At 41.0% G+C, this 17833-nt stretch overlaps 1 protein-coding gene across 1 annotated transcript; it reads left to right on the plus strand.

Moving 5' to 3' along the window:
- The first annotated feature begins 44 nt into the window (after positions 1-44).
- Positions 45-16626, plus strand: EMC8 (ER membrane protein complex subunit 8). Its single transcript, XM_072117057.1, has 6 exons — positions 45-296; positions 689-901; positions 6989-7065; positions 7629-7698; positions 8021-8115; positions 15514-16626. Exons 1-6 carry the CDS (start codon positions 201-203, stop codon positions 15671-15673), a joined length of 711 nt encoding a protein of 236 aa, XP_071973158.1. The 5' UTR covers positions 45-200; the 3' UTR covers positions 15674-16626.
- Positions 16627-17833: the final 1207 nt, after the last annotated feature.

Consider the following 17833-nt stretch of genomic DNA (forward strand, 5'->3'; position numbering starts at 1 on the left):
CTTATCAGTAAAATGCAGTCAGTGTAATGTTCACATATTGGAGCTGTCCCGGTATGTTACCCAGATACCGAAGGCCTAAAGCTATAGCTCCATCGGCGAACACGTACACAGCGAGATTATAAATATGCCCTGAACAAAAATGGCCACCAGTGACCTGTCTAGTACCATGTGATCTGACTCACTTTACGCATGTGCTGTGTATGCGGCAGCCGGTTGTTCGCTTTACGGCAGTGTGTAGAATACTCGCTGTGACAGACGGTTCCTACCCGGCAGATCGCACCGGGAGCAGTGACGTGGTGAGTACCGGGTGGGGGAGCCACCGAGTGCCTCGTGTCATAGAGCCTCTGCTATCTGTCCTCCCTTCATAGAGACCTCGACACCCCTCCCCCACACATATGTCCTGCACGATCGTCTTGATGGTTTCATTGGGCGATTATTTCACATCTAATGATTCACAGACTATTAGGGGATAACTGTGAAATGAACCCCCATTTTTATTCAGCATTAGTGGTGCACCCAATTATACTGACTTCCCATCACTTTATCTCTCCCACATCGATTGGTACCACATTGCAGATATATAAATGAGGACTCATTATATTGTATTATAATTATGATGCAGGGAAATAAAAAGTCGTTATATCATCTGCCCATAATGTGTGGTTCATCTTTTCGCTTTCTTTTGCAGAAAATGCCCATCTTTAAGTTAACCACACAAGCATACTGCAAAATGATGCTACACAGTGCCAAGCACCCGGCCTGCTATGTGAACGGCCTCCTGGTGGCTGAGAAGCAGAAGCGCAAAGATGTTCCGCAGCAGCAGGTCCTGTTTGTGGACTGCATTCCACTTTTTCATGGTACAATTGCTGTGTCCCCGGTGCTGGAGGTGGCGCTGACGCTGGTAAGAGGGGATACAACATTAAATACACTAATACACGTGGTCATAGGTGTATGAAGCTTTGTTTCAACTAAAACCTCCTTTGTGTTTGACTTCCTCATCCTTCGCCAGAGTTCTGTTTTCTGTAAGGGATACATACACACAAATACCCCATGGTCTGTTTGTACATATATCCCCCCGTCCTACCTTCATCTTGCAGTGTAACACTAGAGTCCTGGACAGAAGGGGGAGCAGTGCGGCCGCCATATTAAGATCAAAGTTATAACGTATTATACAAATTTACTTTTTGGTTCTGTCTTATTTTCTCCCTACTGAAATTATGTAGAGTGTCATACACGCCAGCCGCTTATCTGAGCGTCACTATGCCAGGATAATTAGTATAGCAGCCACTGCTGTGTACCTCAATGAGTAACCTTACTACCTCCATACGTTGCTTGGATTGCTACAATATTTATGTACCCTGATGAATCCGCAAGACAGCGGAAGAAACGCGTTGGAAATTTGACTACGGTTTACTTTCCAGGAGTGGATATTTAGGGACAGCTGTGGACAGTCCTTGTAAGGACGGGAGTCTGGGCATGAATAAGGTCAGTGTCAGGGCCTACTACGTCCGATCTCCCTCAATTAAAGCAGAAATGGGTCTTCAGGAATTGGTAAGAACATTCCATTTTTTTGCCTGAATACCTTGTTGGTCCTACGATATGTTGCATTGTTTGCGTATATAAACATATTCGAGTGTTCTGGCATCGTGAGCACTATTATTTATGGGCACTGATCACTTATCTTGTGGCCCGTAACTACAGTTGTCGATAAGATTTTGATACCTAATTGATTGTGTTCTCTGATCAACATTCTTGTGATTTGAAGCCAAATATCCCCCTGGTTGAGAACCACTTGATTACTTGTTGTTATGACACCCTCAAGTGTCAATATCGTCTACAATTATACACCAGTGGGTGTGAAACGATATTCAAACTTCTATTTGTGAGTGAATTTTATGCTTAATAACCTTGAGAAAGTGTAATTAAAAGTTATATTTTAATCTTTTTTCACCTTGCTTAGTTATATTTTTGATTTTTGGTGATTGATACAGCCCTTGTATACATTAGCGATTGTTGAGGGCCTCTTGATCTGATTTGAGAGTGTCATACTATTGAACTAGAATGTTTTCTTTAACCTCTTCACTGCTGCTATAAGCGTCTTATTTGCACATGCCCTGTATAAATAGCGCACACACATATATGTATGTCAAGACCGCATTCCGCTTTAAACAATCATCTTCTAAACTGTGGCACCTAAAAATGCACTTCCGGTGTCCTGTTAAAGGGAACGTACCATTAGAATCAAGCATGATAAATCAGGGGAACTTATAGATCCAGGAGCTGTGAATGTGGTAATCTTCTTATATTTGTTATTCCTGGCCTCCTTCCTTCTCACACCAACTTTAAATTTAACAGTGGATATCTTTGGTTCTGTTTCACTTAGAAACACAGTCCTGGTGTAATATTAAGCTTCTTGCACATGAACGCATTCTACGCCTGGGCATAGCATATGTTTGGCTGTAGAAGTGGTGAAGCAAGCTCCAAGAGAGTTAAAAAGGGACTTAAAGTAGGACATTCCAGAGAATTGGTGCAGCTCAGGAGAAGTCCTGGAGATGTGAGTGGGAGTTTCAAATGAAAGGAAATCTACCATTTGTTATTATGCATTGTGAACCAAACATTCCTTGATAATGCAAACATACCTTGATAATGCTGTAGCAACACTGATGCAAAACATATCTTGTTTAATCCTTGAACCAAGTGGTTTTGCTCAAAAAACAATGATTAAATTCAGGACCTAAGGAAAGATGGGAGCAGGTTGGCTGCCGTACATGAACACATTACTTCCACATACACAGAGCTGCCTGACCTGGACTAATCAACCTGAGCTGGATGACTCATACACACCAGGTGGGGGGGGGGGTGCAGTGATTAATTACTTCTCCCTGTCAGGGAAAACATAGTGATTGCTATGTTCTAGGCCAGGGTTCCCCAAACTACGGCCCGCGGACCATTTCGATCCGGCCCCCGACACTTGGCGCGCCAGCGCCGGGCCCTCGCGGCCTGCAACAGTCGGGCAGGAGCCTCGGTCCGTCCGGACAGGAAGCTCCTGCCCGTCACTGTATAGTGCTCAGTGCGGCCGGAAACGGCCGCTCGAGCACTATTACTGAAGCGATGTGGCCGGAATACAACCCCGGCGCACATCGCTCCATGAACTAGGCTGCGCCTGCCCGGACGCGGCAAGAAGCTAGAAGACTTAGGTGAGTACAGGGTTTTTTATTTTTTTATTAAAAAGGGCAGTAAAAAGATTGTGGCGACTGGGGGCCAATAGTTAGTTATGAGGGGCAGAATAAGAAATAATTAATTATGAGGGGCAGTATAGGAAATAATTAATTATAAGGGGCAGCTTAGTAAATAATTAATTATGAGGGGCAGCTTAGTAAATATATAAAATAGTTCACAAGGGGGTGCAGTACCGAAATATTAAATAATTAATTGAGGGGGGTGCCAGTGTATTATGGATGCGGTCACATGTACCGCTATTTATTTTTAAAATTTAGTCCGGCCCTCCAACGGTCTGAGGGGGACAGTGAACGGCCCCCTACGTAAAAAGTTTGGGGACCCCTGTTCTAGGCTTATGCTGGACAGGACAAGGCTAAAGCAGTGCATAATTACGGTAAGAGTAGAGTGCCGGGACAGCAACAGGAGACACAGAGCCTCATTATCATAATTTTATAATTTTATTTTCAGCAAAACCACTCAGTTTAGGGATTAAACAAGATATGTTTCTGCATCGGGGTACCTACAGCATTATGTTGTAGGTATGTTTGGTTCATAATGCATAAAATCAAATGGTAGATTTCCATTAAGGAGGAGAATAATCTAAGATCACTGGTGGATCAAAGAGCATGGGTTGGATCAGAGACTGAGAGAGAAGAGTTAAGGAGGTGCAGAACTTTGTGAATGAGGGTGATTAATTTGAACTGTATTCGGAAGGAGACTGGCAACAAATGCAGTGACTGGCATAGACTTAATTAATTTGTGTAGTGTTTGGTCTGAAAACCAGTCTGGCTGTAGGAATGTTTTTAAGATTCAGCAGAGAGACAATCACTGGTGTTCCTCAGTAAAGCGAGATTGATATTATATATATATCCGAGTATCATCTAATAAAGATGATTCTGAAAATCAAATCTGCAAACGGTTTGTCCAATGGGAGCAGTATAGAGGTAAAAGAAGAGGACCTAGGACAGAGCCCTGAGGAACCCCGGCTGTGAGAAAGAAGAGAAGAGAGAGACCATTTGAAGTGAGTCACCCTTCAACCTGTCAGCGGAAGCCAGAATGCAGACGGAGCTGGAGAAAAAGTCTGACCTGGCCCTCAATCACTAAGGGGTTAAAGAGAATCTGTGACCGTAAAAATGAGGTGTAATCTATAGACATGGTGTTATAGAATAGCACAAGATAAACAGATTGTACACAATATGCATTCTGCAGGCAGCATGTTATAGAGCAGGAACAGATGAGCAAATATATACAGACAATCCCCGGGTTACGTACAAGATAGGTTCTTTAGGCTTGTTCTTAAAGGAAACATACCACCACAGATCTACCTATTAACCCCTTAAGGACGCAGGGTTTTTTTTCGCTCATTTCTCGCTCTCCACCTTCAAATCTCCATAACTTTTTCATTTTTACGTGTACAGACCTGTGTGAGGGCTTATTTTGTGCGTAACAAATTTTACTTTCCCGTAATGTTATTTATTTTAACATGCCGTGTACTGCGAAGCTGAAAAAAAATTCAAAATGTGGAAAAATTGGAAAAAAAAACGCACGTTCACGTTCTTGTGGGCTCAGTTTTTACAACTTTGACTGTGCACTCCAAATAACACCTCAGCTTTATTCTTTGGTTCGGTGCGATCGCGGTGATACCAAATTTATATAGGTAGCTATGAAGCTAATAACTTTTTCATACTTTGGCGCACAGAGCTTTTTGTGGGGTGTCATTTTTTGCGAAATGAGCCGACGTTTGCATTGCTACCATTTTGAAGTCTGTGCGACATTTTGATCATTTTTTATTCCATTTTTTATGTAATGTAAAAAGGTGTAAAAGTCGCATTTCGGACATTTGGGCGCCATTTCCCGTTTCGGAGGTCACCGCTGGCCGTAACCGTTTTCATATTTTGATAGATCGGGCATTTTGGGACGCGGCGATACCTAATGTGTCTGTGATTTTTACTGTTTATTATGTTTTATATCAGTTCTAGGGAAAGGGGGGTGATTTGAATTTTTAATATTTTATTAATTAAATTTTTTTTTTCACTATATTTAAAACCATCTAGGGTACATTAACCCTAGATAGTCAGATCGTTCCTACCATATACTGCAATACTTCTGTATTGCAATATATGGCATTTTTGCAGCTCATTCATTATAATGAGCCACTGGCTCATTGTAATGAATCTGCAGAAGCCAGATAGTCTCGGGTCAAACGAACACCGCCATCTTTTAAATGCAAGGGTTAATAGCCGCGATCAGTGCAAGCACCGACTGCGGTTATTAGCGGTGGGGGTTTGCTACAATATGCAACAACTCCCACCTTTGTATGAAGAGGACTCAGCCCGTGAGCCCTCTTCATACATTCCCTATACCTCTGCGCCGTAGAGCTACGGTGCAGAGCGTTAAGGGGTTAAGGTAGATCCGGTGGTAGGTGCATCTAATGTTTGTAAGGGTAGCCCTTTTAGGGCTTATCCTTTACTCCACTATTTCTTTTATAATCTTTTATCGGGGCAATATGTAAATTTTCTAAAGAGGCTACTGGGGCGTGGAGTAGCCGGAGCTGAGTCTACTACATGCCCCAGTAGCCTATTTGCATTCTGTGCAATTTTGGAGCAATTGCTCATGCACAGAACAGCGGCTTCGTGGACGAGTGTGCTATTTGGGTAGGAGGATCAAAGAGGCTACTGTGGCGTAGAGAAGCCGCGCCATATAGCCTCAGCTCCGGCTACTCCATGCCCCTCCAGTAGCCTCTTAAGAAAATGTTACATATTACCCCGATAAAAGATTATAAATTACAAAGTAAAGGATTAGCCCTAAAAAGGGCTATCCTTACAAACGTTAAATGCACCTACCACACCGGATCTACCTTAATAAGTAGATACGTGGTGGTAGGTTTCCTTTAAGTTGAATTTGTATGCAAGTCGGAACTGTAAATTTTAGAATTGTGACTCCAGACAACAAAAAATTTTTGCCCCAGTGACAATTGGATATTCAACATTTTTTTGCTGTTATGGTACCAAGGATTATCAATAAAACTGCATTACAGACGCCATACAGGTGATTCTTGCAGCCTGGGGTTAAAATAAAGCATCCAGAGAGCTTCACCAGAGGTCACAGTGGGCAGAGAGGTCCGTTTATAACTACGGGTTGTCTGTAAGTTGGATGTCCTTAGGTAGGGGACCACCTGTAGTTTTGTTTAAAAAGTTTCAGTATTACTTGTCATTCCTTAATTTAGACTTTCCCTTTGTGTGTTGAAAAGTCAAGGAAGTTGGTCCTATCAGTGTATCTTTATTCCACACTGATAGACCTCACTCTGACTTCTCTATATACAATGTGTACAGTCTGTTCAGCTCCTTCTGTTCTATAACATGCTGCCTGCAGATGCAACACTATGGACACTTTAAAACTGAGTTTCTATGGCCTAAATGTTCAATACATTGGGGGGGGGGGAGGGCAGACTGTGTCTTAATCCTCCCTTTTCCGGCATCAGAAATTTATGCCAGGTCCTATCTGGCAGTTACTTCAGCTATAACCTTATTTAGCTTGGAGGTCCCCAGCCTACCCTGTGCTCACTTTTCAAAAAGTGCCCAAATTCTTTTTTTGACTCCCATATTGAAGTTGGTAAGGAACTTTTACCTACTACATACCAATGTAGGATGTTTTTCCCTTTCTCTGGTTCACCACTCTGGGATTTATGGGTTGGTTTTGATGGACTGACCTCATCTGCTATGGTACTAGTGTCTTGACAACATTCTTTTGTTGCATTTCTTCCCCTTAGATTGACACATGGTGTAAAGAGAACAATTACATCATCGCTGGTTACTATCAAGGGAACGAACGTCTCAAAGACAACAGGTCAGTGCATGGAGAGATGTCACAGGTACACAATGGCTCTGGTCATGTGACTGCCAAATAACAACCACAGATTTGTGACTGGTGACTTGTCATTTATTTATTAGTGTTGTCTGGGGTTTTAAAAACATGGCTGCTTTACTTCAAGAACAGCTCATTACTTGACCATGGTGCATGGGATTACAACTAAACTCCATTCATTTATATACAGCTGAGCTGCAATACCAAAGCAAACCATGGTCTGGTGTGGCACTGCCTTTTTATGAAGGCAGCTAGGTTTTTCATTCTCAGGAAACATATAAATGTCACTAAGATCCCTATGGACTGTACACACTGCACATCTATAAATTAGAATAGAGTGTCTGTATGTATTCAGCATAGACTATCTATATGTACATGTAAACAGGACCGTGGACACGTGACCTTTTTCTATCATTTATCCAAGCCTTGATTCGTCCAGACACCACCATGTTCTTTTACATACCCATATGATCAGGGCATGATGTTAGTACATTAGATTATTGTTGGTTTATGTCTGTACTTCCTTATATTTATTTCTTTTTCAGCCTTAACCCAGTTGCTGAGAAAATCGCTACACGGATTGCAGAGGGGTACAGCGACGCAGCTTTAATAATGGTACATAAATCCACTTTATGCTACAATGCTGTTTGTGCACATTGCTAAATAGATTTGTTAAGGGTGAAGGGCCAGAGTTTAATAGAGGCGGAAGTTGTCAGTGGGGAAAGAGATGTATTCAATTTTTATTTTTTAAATTTTTTTTTTTTTTTTAAAAGCCTAGAATTTTAGCTGAAATTCAGAGAACAGGGGTCCAATCAGGTTACATTGTAGAACTTAGTATGGTTGCCAGAAAATACTGTGCCCCCTTGTGGCCACAATTTTCAAATGCAGGTTTAATGCATCATTGTATGAAATTAATCTTTTGTTCCGTGTGCTGCAGGTGGACAACTCTAAATTTTCTATGGATTGCATAATCCCCTCTATCCACATTTATGACTTTCATGATAATAGGTGGAAAGCCAGAGACCCTCACCAGTGAGTATCCAAAGTACCTCAGGGAACAAATCCTATCACCTCTCTTTTCTTAATGGCCATTTAATGGTTGTTAAATAATTCATAGCCCTGAACTTTTTCTCATTTTTAAATGTTTCATCTGCAAACTTAAATATATTTTATTGATAGTAACAAAAAAGAAATCACATATGACAAACACTAATAAAGTGTTTGTATGCTCTTGCAAGCAGGGACACCTCTCCTATTGTTTCTATGACCATGTTATCAGTCTGTAATGTCTTATTTTGTTTGTATATGTACCCCATGATCTGTACGGTGATTACGATGGTGCTATATAAATATTATTGGTGTTAAGATAAATGATAGTGTAAATTTGAAACCTGTGCATATGTGTTAATTTACTTTTGGTCAGCACCCTGTAGAACCACATTTGACTGCAATGACAGCTGAAGGTCTGTTGGGGGATGTCTCTGCACATCTAGATGCTGGATTCCTCTTGGTGCCATAACTCATACTCAATCAGATTGTTTGGAGAACATTTCTGAACAGCAATTTTCAGGTGAAGCCTTGGATTCTCAGGGGTGTTTAGGTGTGGACTTTGGCTAATTTAACATGTGAATATGCTTTGATGTAAACCATTTCATTGCAGCTTTCAGCTGCATGTTTAGGGTCATTGCTCTACAGGAAAGTGAACCAATGTGCAAGTCTTTTTCAGCCAGAGCTACAGTCCATACCTAAAGCTAATGGGGAATCTGTCTTTTCTTGAAAATTACTGGTCTCAAACATTTTTCATCATTTTTTTTTTTTTTTTTTAAACTGTATTTGTTGAATAATTTTCACTATTATGAAACAGAGAATAAGACCCAAACATAAAGTCATCAATACCAACGTTAGGTTTCCATAGGAAAAAAGGGGAGTGACAGAAAAAGGGGAGGTTTCATTAAGTGTTTATTTAGTTCCAGTTGACAGCTTTAGTTTTCTCTAGCCAGTAGTACGGTCCTCATTCAGCTTGAAAGGTCCAGATCCATGAGGTATAGGCTGGCAAATTAATTGAGGCCTTTACAAGATCGTTATATCCAATTCTGGGGGAAATGGATGGGAAGGGTGAGGGGAAGAGGGGGGGGCACACACAATATAATTAGCATAAAATGAAACCAAAGAATCATGACACTCGCTTCCAATCCCAGCCCGACAGAGGTCGCGATAACGCTTCTGCAAGCGTCATAGACGCGTTTAAAGGCTGATTTACTCCCCCATAAGATCACCAAGCGTATAAGTACGCTTGGTGATTTTCCTGTCTGAATGCGAGCTGCCGCTTCAAAGGGGTGACGGCGCCGGCTGCGATCCTGCAAGATATTCTCTGCAGGATCGCAGCGCTGAGTGACTGGATGCAGGACAGGGAGGGACTTCCTGCTCACTGTCCGAGCCTCTCCCGCGGGGGCGCCGAGATATAGGTGAGAGGTGGAGGAGCCGAGCGAGGGGGTGGGGGCGGAGCTGAGCGAAGGGTGGTGGAGGGATATCTATTGCCGGGGCTGTGCTCGCGATCGTGCACATAGCCAGTAACAGGATCGTGCTGTCTATGTGACAGCCCAATCGTGTACTGTGACAGGGGACTGATAATAATGGATCACAGCAGCCCCTGTATACAGTGAGAGGCTGCAGGGAAGGTGCTGTGCATCCTCTCTGCATGTCTCTGTATATAAATCACTGATGATACTGATCCAATGGGCTCTCACCATTAGATCACTGTTATCTGTAATCTATATTTAAGTATATTATACACTCAGCGGCCACTTTATTAGGTACACCATGCTAGTAATGGGTTGGACCCCCTTTTGCCTTCAGAACTGCCTCAATTCTTCATGGCATAAATTCAACAAGGTTCTGGAAGCATTCCTTAGAGATTTTGGTCCATATTGACATGATGGCATCACACAGTTGCCGCAGATTTGTCGGCTGCACATCCATGATGCGAATCTCCCGTTCCACCACATCCCAAAGATGCTCTATTGGATTGAGATCTGGTGACTGTGGAGGCCATTTGAGTACAGTGAACTCATTGTCATGTTCAAGAAACCAGTCTGAGATGATTCCAGCTTTATGACATGGCGCATTATCCTGCTGAAAGTAGCCATCAGATGTTGGGTACATTGTGGTCATAAAGGGATGGACATGGTCAGCAACAATACTCAGGTAGGCTGTGGCGTTGCAACGATGCTCAATTGGTACCAAGGGGCCGAAAGAGTGCCAAGAAAATATTCCCCACACCATGACACCACCACCACCAGCCTGAACCGTTGATACAAGGCAGGATGGATCCATGCTTTCATGTTGTTGACGCCAAATTCTGACCCTAACATCCGAATGTCGCAGAAGAAATCGAGACTCATCAGACCAGGCAACGTTTTTCCAATCTTCTACTGTCCAATTTCGATGAGCTTGTGCAAATTGTAGCCTCAGTTTCATGTTCTTAGCTGAAAGGAGTGGCACCCGGTGTGGTCTTCTGCTGCTGTAGCCCATCTGTCTCAAAGTTCGACGTACTGTTCGTTCAGAGATGCTCTTCTGCCTACCTTGGTTGTAACGGGTGGCGATTTGAGTCACTGTTGCCTTTCTATCAGCTCAAACCAGTCTGCCCATTCTCCTCTGACCTCTGGCATCAACAAGGCATTTCCGCCCACAGAACTGCCGCTCACTGGATGTTTTTTCTTTTTCGGACCATTCTCTGTAAACCCTAGAGATGGTTGTGCGTGAAAATCCCAGTAGATCAGCAGTTTCTGAAATACTCAGACCAGCCCTTCTGGCACCAACAACCATGCCACGTTCAAAGGCACTCAAATCACCTTTCTTCCCCATACTGATGCTCGGTTTGAACTGCAGGAGATTGTCTTGACCATGTCTACATGCCTAAATGCACTGAGTTGCCGACATGTGATTGGCTAATTAGAAATGAAGTGTTAACGAGCAGTTGGACAGGTGTACCTAATAAAGTGGCCGGTGAGTGTATGTTCCATTTCTAAATGTGCCCCTGTAAAAAAAAAAAAATAAATAAATAAAAACCAAAAAAAATTTATGTTCCCAAACCCCAGAAAGTAAATTAAATAAAAATTCAGCAGCATCAGCCCCCGACTGGTCATCCGCCATAGTCCGCTCTGTAGACAATAAGGCTGCAATTACACAAACGTACTGGCCATAACACGGAAGAGACATGTCCTTTACCCGTGTACGGAGCGGTATCGCTCTGTGCGGCCAATTGCCTTCTATAGGGGACCTATGTAAAGCCGCAAACTTGCGGTTGCACATACGCCCCCCCATATGGTGTGAATGTAGCCTAAGAGTGATGCCACACATGGCATTTTTGGTCAGTTTTTCCCAATTATCTTAATAGATAAACAGGTTGTAAGCAGCCAAACACATGGTAAACGGACTGAAAACGGAGGTTTAAAAACAGACCAAAAATGCGATGTGTGACATCACCCAAGGGTAAGGTTATCACATGCATTTTCAAACTCATCACAACAGATCTGAGAAGAGATTTGCCTAATTGTATTGCTGTTAACATTTTGTTTACAAAACGCTGTAAAATTGCATTGATGTATGCGTTTTGTTAACACAATGTTGACTGCAATGTAATTATGCAAATCTCCTTTTCTCAGCTGTTCTGATGTGTTTGAAACCGCCATGTGTGAAGATGACACAAAAATGTTGTGCAGCACTTGTTTAATACATACTTGCTTTTTGAGGGCGCATTCACACGATGCGTTGTGTTTTTGACACATTCCAAAGGCTTGAACCTTGATCACATGTTGAAGTAACATTGCGTTTGCTAAAACCCAATGTTACTTCAACATGTGAAGCCTTTGTAATGCATCAAAAACGCATTAAAAAAGTGACTCAACGCATCGTGTGAATGCGCCCTAAAGGGGTTTTCCCAAGAATTCAAATTGGCCCAGTCCCGTGGATATGGCCTAACTTGAATTTGTGGGAAAACCCTTTTAAGCACAGGAGCTGTAACTTTTTTTTCCTTGTATTAATAGACGTCTCTTAACCCCTTCCCGACATTTGACGTAATAGTACTGCATCGCGGGTAGTGAATCGGTTAGCCCCCCCCCCCCCCCTGCGGCGCTTACCGGGGGGGGTCCGCTGTTCTGATCGCAGCCCCGGTGCCTGGGGCTGCGCGATCTCCTTCCTGTAGCCGGGTCCGTGCCTTCTGACAGCAGAATGCTCAGTGTGTTACATTACACAGTGTAATACATCTGTATTACACTGTGTAATGTGAAGAATAGCTTGAAGAAGCGATCCGTGGATCGCTTCTTCAAGCTTATCTAAAAAAGTTAAAAACATTAAATAAAAACATTTTTGAATAGAAATAATTAATTAATAAAATTTAAAGCCCTAAACACAAATATTCCCTATACATATGCAATAAAGGGAGAAAAACACAAAATCGCCAAAAAACCCCACATATTTGGTATCGTCGCGTCCGTAACAATCCGTACAATAACTCAGAAACATTATTGGACCCGCTCGGTGAACGCTGTAAAAACAAAACCCGAAAAACACGCCAAAAATTTACATTTTTCATAAAATCTCTGCACAAAAATGTTCTAAAAAGTGATCAAAAATAGTTATGTGCGCCAAAATGGTACCACTGAAAAGAACAACTCAACACGTAAAAAATAAGCCCTAAACTAGCTCTGTCAACCAAAAAGTATTAAAGTTACGTCTCCGAAAAGATGGCGATGCAAAAACAAATGAGATTTCCTCTATATTAGTTTTTATCCAGTAAAATTGTAAAAATAAATGAAAAACTATATAAATGAGGTATCACCGTAATCGTAGTGATCTGTAGAATGAAGATAATATAGTATTTTTAGTGTACGGTGTACGACCCCCAAATTATACAAAAAGAAAGGAAACCAAAATTGACAATTTTTTCTTTTCACCCATACATTCAAGAGTTAATAAAACCTCATCAATTAGCTAAAGACCCACTAAAATGAAGTATTTGTAAAGTGCATCTCATGTCGCAAAAAATAAGCCCTTATATGTCCAAATTGCCCAAAAAATAAAGATTGTATAGCCAATAAAAAGTGACAATGCATAATTTGCTCTGAATGGTGCGGCTTCTCTTTGATGCCCTGGCGTGTGCCCATACAGCAGGTTACCACCACATATGGGGGATTGTTATACGCGGGAGGGATAGGGTATCAAATTTTGTGGAGCGTTTTGGTATTTTATCCACTGAAAATTTGTACATTTTTTGAAAAACACATTAATTTAGCCAAAAAAATTTCCGTTTCAAAATTGCATCCGATTTTGTTTTAACCTCTGTAAAACAATTAAAGGGTTAACAAACTTCATAAAAGTTGTTTTACGTACGTTGAGGGGTATAGTTTCTATAATGGGGTAATTTATGGGGTTTACTTTTATTTAGGTCTCTCAAAGTGATTTGAAACCTGAGCAGGTCCCTCAATAGCAGGATTTTGCGTTTTTTATGAAAATGTGAAAAATCGCACCTGACGTTCAAAGCCCCAGAACATCCTACAAAAATAAGAGTATGCATAAAAAACCATGTCCACATAAAGAAGACATTCGGTGAATGTTAGTTATTAAGTATTTTTGCGGTTATGACTATGTATGGAAAAAGTAGAACATTTTGAAGTTTGAAAATCAAGAATTTTTCCAAATTTTCACCAAATATCTGATTTTCTCATAAATAAATGCAAAACATACCACCAAAATTTTTAAAATAACATGAAGTACAATGTGTCACGAGAAAACTATTTTAAAATCACTTGGATATGTTAAAGCGTTCCGAAGTTCTAACCACTTATAGTAACACAGGGCAGATTTGAAAAAATGGGCCGTGTCAGGAAGGTGAAACGTGGCTTCAGCGTTAAGGGGTTAACACTATATATACGCCTAGGAGTTATATATTTATTAATGAAAATTTCGTACTCCTCCTCTGTTAAAAATACTCCTCAAAATTGTGAGAGGAGTATTATTACCCTTATGGAAAAATGTTAGTGCGAAAGGCTGAATAACCGGGCATGCCCACATACAACGATAAAGGCCGGCTCCCTCCTCATGACATCTCCAGCATGCTGTTGTGTCATATATACCCATCTGAAACCCTCTAGTTGGAGTGATGTAGGAGCGATGCCACAGCTGGAGGTACATCTCCTGGAAGCGTGGAGGAGGCAAAGATCTATAGGCATTAACCATGGCCTTGAGGAGCTGTGATGGGGTGATAAACATTTTTCATCTTATGCAACTGAGCAAGAGCTATGCTGAGAAGGAGAATGGGGAAAAAGGTAAGCTTTGTAACTGCGCAAATCTTTTGGAGACATACCCCAACAGACTGCCACCCTATCACATGGGATCATTAACTTCTTTACTCTCTCTCTACATCATGGAGCTGTTAAGGATGCATTAAGGTGGCTCACTGGGTCATCCCTCTTCATACAGACTTGGGGTTTGCTCCATTTTGCAACAATCGTCCAGGGGTAACATCCTTTTAAATGCCGCTGGCAAAGTAGCCAGTGGCATTTAAATCCCTGGCAGTGCATGGGCGCTGCCATCTTGGTAGGATCACAACTCCCCGTGACGTTATTGAGGAGCAAGGATCTGTTTCTATGACTGCCTGTTGTCTCATACAGACCCCACCTTTGTGCTCCTGTATATCTCCTCCCACTGATGTCCGTTCACAAGGCTAGGAGCGCTGTGAAGGAGCAGGAGGGAGGAGCTTTACAGGAGCACAAGGTAGGGGCTGAGAGATGAGCAGTCTGGAGCACAGACAAGTCGCATGTTTTTTTTTGAAATTCATCTAAACCAAAGCCCAACCCCTGAGACTACACATAGGATTTTGTCAGGGTGCAAGGTAAGTTATAACACACAATTATATTGTAATGCAAATGCTTAGGGTAGGCTGAAAGACATAATTGCAATGTAGCTGTAATGGGCTTCTACAATCTGTCTTTAATGAAAATGAGGTCCCTGGTGACAGGTTCCCTTTAAAACCTTTATACATTTGGTATCCCCATGATCGTACTGAGCCATTAAAGGAGACCTATTGTTTTTAACACACAGAGAAGTATAAACCGAGCCCACAAAAACATGTCATGCGTTTCACTGCATTTGGAATTTTTTTCCCACTTGCCAGTAAAAGCATTAAATAATAAATAAAATCTATTTGTTATGCAAAAAACAAGCCCTCCAATGCAGAATAAGGTCTGTAAACAGAAAAATTAAAAAGTTATGATTTTTGAAAGTGAGGAGTAAAAAATTAACAAACAAAAGGCTGCATCTTGCAGGGGTTAATAGCCTGTCCGTCAAATCTCCTAGAACTGGATATAGGTAAGATAAAGTTGAATAGATGAGTGAGGACAAGTGCACTAATGCCTGTATGTTTCTCTTCAGAGACATCTTTGAAGATTGGCCTGAAGCTCAGAGGATCACGGCTTCTCTCATGGACAGTCGCTCTTATGAAACTCTTGTGGATTTTGACAGCCACCTGGATGACTTGCGTAATGACTGGGCCAACCCTGAAATCAACAAGTCCATCATTCATCTATGCTAAGGACAGGAGGCTGCCGCCGGCCCGTGCTATGCAAGCTGACCACCGAATGTAGAAAGAGTCAAGTGACGACCAACTTCTACTGCCGGATGGGGATTTGTTTCTGTGAACAGACATTTTAATGGTTAAAATCTGTGGGCGCCTGTTAAATACGGACAGGACCTAAAGGCGGAGGTTTACTCAAGTAATGCCCGTCCACGCCCCAGAAACTGGTGCAAAAACTGACCGGTTCTATAGAGCGCTATGTTTTCTATCAGTGAGAAGTTCATTTATAAAACAAAATAGTTTGTTTGGGTTTTTTTGTTTGTTATTTTTTAATCAGAAACTTTAATATAGATTTAATTGTTAATGTGACATTTTATCGAAAAACTACAAAAAAAAAACCTTGTAAATCAAAGTAACCAGGGAGAGCGAGAATAATTTCTGCGCTTGCTCATTGGGGGAGATGTGTTAATGTGTGGTGCACAGCATTTTAGGTGCAAATTACTCCAGTATTCTAGAGTAGACAGATTAATCTATCTCCCCCAGTATGTACACAGATGGACAATGATATATGTTTGTTTCTGGGGTTTGAATTACAGAGAAAAGTACGATATGTAAAACCCTGTACTAGAGATTATTTTAGAAAAAATTTTGTTTTGCTGTCATTGAATAAAAGATGCGCTCCCTGATATATAACACCGCACACCATCACTTTTCTGTTTTTTTTTTTTTTCCTGCCCTTCATATGCCACTGCCTTCGGTTTTATTATTGTTCTGAGCCTCACTCAATGTCTTACACTGAAAGTCTGATTTCCTCTTAGAAAATAAAACTCTGTTCTGTATTACACATTCTTCACTCTGCTTGGAAACCAGGATGTTGCACGTACATTTTAGAGATAAAAGTATATATTTTGAATTTTTGTTGATCAAGGTGTTTGTTTCATGAAATTAATAAAAATTCCAATTCTGAAGTATCTGCAGTTTTGCATTGGCCTCCAGATCTGATTGTTAAAAGGAACCAACTCTTTCTACAGTCTGCTGTAAAATATCAGATCTTGTTATCGCTTCACTTTTACCCTGATTATATTTTGGGTTGTCTTATGATTGATTTGTGAATAAGCAGTCCTTATGTCTGATGTGGGGTAAAGCTATTCTGCTGAAGGGTAAGATCCTGACATAGTACATTTATACTCCCTGCCCTACACAAGTTTTAAATTGCACTTGATTTTGGCTTTTATAAATACTGATGCAATACTCTGCATTTACCCTCAATAGGCTATGAGGCTGGCTGCATAAGACCATGGTGTGCTGGCCTAATTTCCTGGATGTACTGCAGAGTATATACATATAGTAGGTTGACACTACTACCGTAGGTTTTACACAAAATTATATATCTTTCTTTATTTAGGTTATATAAAAATGTGTGCGATATGCTGTAAGAAATTCATAAAATTCCAGTAAGATGAAATGCTTTCATAAATATAAAATGCAGCATGTATATGTTCACATTGTGAACGATATTATACACTATGATTCTATAAAACAATATTATTCAATGTTGTTTTTGAAAACAAAATTAAGTCACAAAGAATATTAAATCAAATAAATGTATGAAATAAGTAAGATACATAAAATATCTAAGATCTGAGATGACACACCTCTGATGGGTCTTGTAGTTTGAAGTTTATATAATTTGTATATCTGCAAGATACTTTTTAAGTACTTATGTGAGATAACGCTTCCTTAAAAGACCTCTACCATCAGTTTTACTGGTGGTCCAAGTGTCCTACTAACCAGTTCCTGAGAAAATATTTTCCTCACTTCTTCTTTTATTAACTCTATACGTTTCCATTTCTGCAATATACAGTTATTAAAATTATGTTAATTGGTCAGGGGCACTCTGGCCATGTCACGAGAGCGCCTCGTCTTATAATTTACGCACTTACTCATGTCCGTTCAGAGTGCACAGAAGAGGGGACGTCAGGGACTGGAAGAAGTGAATAAATTATAAGCTACTTCACCGGAGCGCCCCAGACTAAATAGCATCATTTTTATAACTATATTGCCGAAATTACGGCATTATAGGGTTATAATAGAAAAAAAAGTCATGAGAAGAACCGTTTCTCAGGAACGGGTTAGTAGGTGTACTCTAATAAACTGATGGTAGTTGTCCTTAAAATA

This window comes from Engystomops pustulosus, chromosome 7 (genome assembly GCF_040894005.1).
Source record: "Engystomops pustulosus chromosome 7, aEngPut4.maternal, whole genome shotgun sequence".
In the NCBI taxonomy this organism is placed as follows: domain Eukaryota; kingdom Metazoa; phylum Chordata; class Amphibia; order Anura; family Leptodactylidae; genus Engystomops; species Engystomops pustulosus.

Excerpts from the sequence above, each read along its gene's own strand:
- EMC8 (XM_072117057.1), top strand. The coding sequence starts at position 201 with ATGCGGCAGCCGGTTGTTCGCTTTACGGCAGTGTGTAGAATACTCGCT. Across the intron at positions 7,699-8,020 it reads GCGACGCAGCTTTAATAATG|GTGGACAACTCTAAATTTTC; the intron begins GTACATAAATCC and ends CGTGTGCTGCAG. Across the intron at positions 8,116-15,513 it reads AAAGCCAGAGACCCTCACCA|AGACATCTTTGAAGATTGGC; the intron begins GTGAGTATCCAA and ends GTTTCTCTTCAG.